General features: G+C 43.4%; 1 protein-coding gene and 1 pseudogene across 1 annotated transcript; both read right to left on the bottom strand.

The window, feature by feature from the left end:
- Window positions 1-2,828: 2,828 nt before the first annotated feature.
- LOC115231801 lies at window positions 2,829-5,193 on the bottom strand (annotated as a pseudogene).
- A 341-nt stretch (window positions 5,194-5,534) lies between these two features.
- On the bottom strand, window positions 5,535-5,858 carry LOC115231800 (14-3-3 protein homolog 2-like). The gene has a single exon (XM_029801737.1). The coding sequence runs from the start codon at window positions 5,856-5,858 to the stop codon at window positions 5,535-5,537; it is 324 nt and encodes a 107-aa protein (XP_029657597.1).
- Between the last annotated feature and the right edge of the window lie 464 nt (window positions 5,859-6,322).

The raw sequence follows: 6,322 nt of genomic DNA, 5'->3' as shown, positions 1-6,322 counted from the left end.
CAACTAATCCCCTATACGGCCTACGGCCGCGAATTTTAAAGTTACGTGAACTTTTTTATTTTAGAAATGTTAATATTCTTATGAACATTTCCATTTTTATCTTCCAAAGAATAGTTGTAATTATTTTTTTCGATAATTCTATATTTTGTTGTATCGACATTATCAGATAAGGAAAACCTTTGATTGTTCATATTAGCATCGATGTCATGTTTAATAATGACATGATCCCCGATATTTATATTTTCTTTATCGTACCTCCATTTTCTCTCCTGCTTTTGTGATATTTTTCAAACAAAATTTTCAGGTGAAATATTATCCGACTTTGTTTGATAACAAATTTCCGCGTTTTCATTTTCTGCTTCAAAAATTATTAGTCCTTCAAGTTGTTTTATATTTTGTATAAAATCACTTCCAAAATTCATAAAAATATCAAATGGACTATGCTTTGTGGTTGCATGGACCGTCTTATTGTAGTCATAAGTAATTTGTTTAATAATGTCTATTCAATTCATCAAATAACTCGTTCTATATATGAACTGTTAAACTCTTTTCCACTGTCGGTTTGCAAAATAATTGGAGAACCAATAATATAAAAAATATTTTCAAAGAGATTACATATTTCTGTTTTATTATCTACCAAACTCGGATGATTTCAAACCCAGAATCTCTAAAAAGTCGATCCGCCTCGTTAAAATTGCCTTCTATGAATCTAATAGCTGCAGCATTGGTCTGAGTGTTACGGGAGTATAAAAAGTAGCGAAACCACAAAGAGTCAACTTTTTTAAAATCCAAAAAAGAAATGCTGGTCAATTGAGCCGTATATTTGGACTCCGGCTGACCCCAGAGAGATCACGTATGGAAAGAGAAAAGCCAAAGAAATTATTTCTCCCAGGAATTGTATTGGAGGACGGTCGGACACTCCATCTCTATTCGCAAATATTCCTGAAGAATTAGGATTAGCCGCAACACAATTTTCTATATTTTCCGAATGAATTAAAACAAAAGTTAAATATTTGATATTTACCTAATAAATGTGTAAAAAGGAATATTATTCACGCTCCATTAAACAAAATGGAAATTGTCTATCTCTCTTATTATTATATTTTATCTCCTAAACACCAACACAGAAAGCCTATCTGAAAACATTCCTGCATCCCCGAGGACTCTACTCGCCCACAACTCCTTCAAAATGCTCAACCCACTTAAAAAGACTACAGCCAGTGTCGACTGAAAATAAATGACACTTGTATAAGTGGACCGGGTGACCTCCTTAGTCCCCTCCAACTGTCAATGTCGACTACTTGTTCTCTATATTGAAATATCCCCCAGTTAGTCACACAAAAAACACTTTATAACAATGAATAGCAAGACACTGTCTGTTCTCAGGCGGTCACCCAGCCAAGTAATAGAATAGCTTAACTGCCGTGTTGAAATGTAAACAGAAATTTACTACTAAGTATAATCGAACAGTGAATTAAAATGGACGTGTCTCAGATCAGAGGAGGACAGAGGAGAGAGGTCAAACCCGGAATAAAACGGACAGTCATCGACTATTCCAAGGTCGTTCAGTCTGCCCACATGTCCTTTCATTTCTTTCCGAATGTGGCACATCCTTCGGTCTAACGAAGTCTGGTCTGAGAGGAGACCAAATAAACCAACCTCTCCACAGTCGGTCCACATCCATGTTTTCTGTGCTTTTAGAGCACTGGAATGATACTTAATGGGATAACCGAATTGCTTCACGATTTCTGTGCCGTTGTTTGTCCACGTCCACTGCCTCAGACTTTAATGAGAGGAGAGAGTCCCCTATTTTCTCACATTCTTTAAAAAAGTCGATATTTTTTTTCTTTAGACTGTTCTGGTCTCCTTTCATTAGTCTAGCAAAGTATATCCACAAGACACAAAATTAAAAAAAATTTATTTTTAATTAACAAAAAAAATATTCAAATATAAAAATTAAAAATAGCAACTCTGCAAATCCCGAGCCAAGCCAACGAATCACAGAACCCTGAGAAAGGCCAGAACAGGTTGTGCAAGGGAGGTGACTCACTGACCAGCACTAGAGGAATAATCACCTTCAAATGAACTTGGGGACTCACCTCTAACACGACGTCGAAATATACAAAAATGGATTTGATTTTTTTAAGTTTATTTTTAATAATATTATCTATAATTAATTTTATAGTGGCGAACCTATATTTTCTTTTTCTTTTCTTGTTTTGTGGATTTGTCTGTTTGTTAGGGAATGCTCCACCAAATCACGAGGCAGTTTGTAGGACTCACATTTTTTACGAAGTTTAGTCAACTCCTCAGTGACTTGCCAGTATTTTGCTCGTCTTTGCATCACTTTTTTCGCCACTCTTTCAATGAACGGACTCACGTGTTTTTTGTACATTAACAGTATAGCATATACTAGAGGGGTAGTGAACCACATACTCTTGCAATATCAATTAAATATATATTTATTAGATTTGTACAATTTAAATTACCACTTTTTCTATTTAAACAAAAAAATTAAAAGTTAGATTAGTTGAATTTTTAATTTACTGGGCCTCCCTGAACAGAGACATCAACTTTCTTGATCCATTTGTTATTATTTTGCCCTTCCTCAGCAACTGCTTTTCTATTAGCCATACCTAGTTTGATTTTTTGTCGTATAAATCCGTCTTGTTATATTGGATTTTTTATTCGTTAGGAATAGTAATATCAACTCATATTTCAGTTTCGTCATGTCACCATTCTATTGCATCTCCAAATAGTCAGCTGTTGCAAATCAAGCTCGCGGAAAAAAATGTTCCTGTCTTGAAAAATATTGAGGATTTATCGAAGGTAAACAGAGGAGTGTTAGACAAAATAAATAATTAGTAATGATTGGCAGTATTTATATTAGCTTGAGATCGATTGTAGCGCATATGGCCTGCCACAAGATGGCCAGATGAAAGGGCGGCCAACAAGGACAGTTCCCCGGCCATGACAGTGGCACACACAACTCTGGCCAATTCACGTGCATTCCCCCCATAACTCGAACTATGCGCTCCCGCCACCCCCAACAACTGGCAATATAAAAGACGAGAACCTCAAGACAGGCTTTTTGTGGGGGGAGGACAGTGCCACCTCCGACTGTGCCGCACTCGATGGAAGGCATTGAACAACTCACCAGCAAATCCCGACCAGACTGGCCACCAAACTCGAGCAAAGTGATACAATTGGAGGACCCCACGTTCTGTGCGGGGTCTTGTCCCGTGGCAATGAAGAGAGCAGTGACCACATTGGCTGCGTGGGCATTAAACCCTCCAATCGACCCGGCCATGGCAGACCCAATCAAATTCTTGGACATGTTGAGGTCGACCAGGCTCTGGACGGTGGTCTTGAGAACGGAGGACACGACGGAGGCAGGAATAGTGGCCTCACATACGACGGACTTGCCCCTGCCTTGTACCCTGTGGGGAGTGATGGCACATAATACCAGTTGATGGCCCCCGGCTTTTTGTCAGAGCAGAAATTGCCAGACAGACTGATGACTTGGATGTGTGGGAAGTGTTGTGTGAGGAAAGTGAGGACAGTCTCTGCACACTTGGAGACCATGTTCATTCCCATGGCATCTCCAGTGGTGGCAGTAAAGCGAAGGTAGAGCAAGCGGCCGGCCTGTGTGGAGTGAATGGTGTGGAGTCTGGCAAAGCGGCTGCCCCCGTCGAAGATGTGTTTGATAGTAGGGAAATGTGCGTCAATCCACTCCTTCAATTGGTTGGCTTGGTGGACGGACTGCATCCTGAGGACGGGGCGCGAGTCATGCCATCGGCGGTGAGGACAGCAGTGACCCCCCCGGCCAAGTAGAGTGCCCGACACCCTCTATTGACACTGGCCACCAGACATCCCTCGGTGGTAGCCAAAGGGACCATATATTCCCTGCCGTCGAGGAGAAGAGGCCCACACACTCCGAGAGGGACAGGAATGAAGCCAATCACATTCTCACAACACGCCCCCTCCACTTTGTCGTAATGACCGTACTTCTCATACGGGATTCCCTCACCCCTCCTCCCCAATAAGTGCCCCCTCCGCACTCGGATTGCCCGCTCGTACTCACACAACACACTCTCCAGTCTGTGCACTGACACTCCCCCACTCCCCAACACACTCAGCCACTCCTCATCCGTCAGTGGTCTCCCCTCAGTAGTATAGTCCATTGGTGGAGTGTCCTCACTTACTGATGTGCCTTCGGTTACTACTATGTCCTCAGTAGTAGGGGACTATGTTGTGAGTAGAAGAGGGGGATACCATTAGTGGAGTGTCCTTGGTAGAAGGTGAGTCCTCGGTGTCCTCAGTAGGAGGGCGGATGTCCATTAATGGTATGTCTCCAGACAGTAGTGAGTCCTCAGTAGGGTAGTCCATTGGTGTGTCCTTAGTAGGAGAAGAGATCATTAGTGGAGTGTCTCCAGTCAGTAGTGAGTCCTCAGTAGGGTAGTCCATTGGTGTGTCCTTAGTAGGAGAAGAGGCCATTAATGGAGTGCCCTCAGTAAGTAGTGAGTCCTCAGTAGAAGGGGACTATGTTGTGAGTAGGAGAGAGGGATACCATTAGTGGAGTGTCCTTGATAGAAGGGTAGTCCATTGGTGTATCCTCAGTCAGTGGAGTGCCCTCAGTGAGTAGTGTGTTCTTAGTAGAGGCCATTGGTCTCCCCTCAGTAGACCTCCCCTTGGTTGGTGTGGGAATGAGAGCGAGGAGTAGTATGAGGAGGAGGAGAGGGAGAGTAAAGATGGGTGGTGAATGTGGAGTAAAGTGGTCGTACTGACTGGCGAAGAGGACGAGAATGGACTGTGAGTGAATGGAGTGAGTGTACAAGAAAAAGAGGGAGTCGTGAAATGGCGAGACAACTGGGAAAGAAGGTGAGGAAGGCAATGCAGTTAACAATGACGAGGACTGCCCCAAACAGACACATCTCCACACCCACCAACATGCCCGACCCGATCACCCCCGCCTCCACCAACGCAGTCTTGACCATGGCTGGCCCCACCCGACTGAGTGCCCCCACCACACTCCCCTCCCGCATTGCATACTCCACCAACTCACACGGCTTGGACATGTCCACCAACACCATGTAGAATGCCATTGAATGCACTTGTGTCCCCATCACTACCACACTCGTGAATGTGAAGGCCGTCAGGAATGTGCAGATTATCACGAACCCTGCCCCTCATCACACTATCACACCCATTAGTAACTTGTGCCCACTCACACGCCCCAATTCTATGTACACGTTCAACACTGCCAACATCTTCACCACCACTATTGATATCATTTCACTGTCCAACACCTATTCCTCATTACACTCACTCACCTCACACACCCTCCCTTCCTGCTTCCACATCAGCACTGACGCTGTCCATATTATGCTCAGCCATATCACTTTCCACGGGTGCCCCTCTATCAGCTTGCCGTATTCTGCCACTACTGACCCACCAGACCTCATCACTCACTTTATTTTATTTGGTTTATTAATTAATTATTACTAATAATAGGAAATTAATTAACCAAAATATTATTTCCACCCATCCTTCTTGTCAGTCCAGTTTTTGTAATTATCTTGAATTAGTTGAAGGATCAAAGACACCTCCGAATTCAAAAACCCAGTCAAATCATCCAAGGACTCAATGGCCTCATCGAAGGTCATTTTGGCCAGACTGCAGGCCTTGTCCTTCTCCTCCAGTATTTCGTAGTAAAAGACCGAGGCGTTGAGAGCCAGGCCAAGTCGCCCAGTGTCGTTCACAGCAAAGTTTTGGGCGATGGACAGGGCTTGTTCGTATGCCTCCTTGGACTCGTCCACGTAGTATTGGCGGGCATCCGTCGAGAGGACCTCGGCCATGTATCGTCCACAGTCCCCCAATCTAAAAATAAATAATTAATTAATTAACTGCTTTAAATAAAACACAAGTGATTGATCTTGGTCACATTTCTTTATTAAGTCTTTGATGATGCCGATCTGTGTGTTGCAAATGGACTCCATTTCGTCCTGAATCTGGCCTGTGGGTGGAGGAGTACCAATTTGGTGTATTTGTGGACGCACTCCATGCCCTCCTTGTCTTCCTCCACTCCGTAGTTTCTGCACAGGCTGTTCATGGCCTTGCACGACTGTCGTAGGGCTGATATTCTGTGTTTGAAGGCCACGGACATGTAGTTCCTCTGCTTAGGAGTGGGGATTATGTTTAGACTCAGCAGTTCGATCACAATGTCGTACATGTCTATCAGTCAGGCTTGCTTATTACAGTCGTATAACTCCGCCTTTGCTAACACTTCTAGTCTCAGGTTCAGTTCGTCAATATTCATTCA

Source organism: Octopus sinensis, unplaced genomic scaffold, assembly GCF_006345805.1.
Source record: "Octopus sinensis unplaced genomic scaffold, ASM634580v1 Contig18900, whole genome shotgun sequence".
In the NCBI taxonomy this organism is placed as follows: domain Eukaryota; kingdom Metazoa; phylum Mollusca; class Cephalopoda; order Octopoda; family Octopodidae; genus Octopus; species Octopus sinensis.
This window is presented reverse-complemented; position numbering and strand designations above follow the sequence as displayed.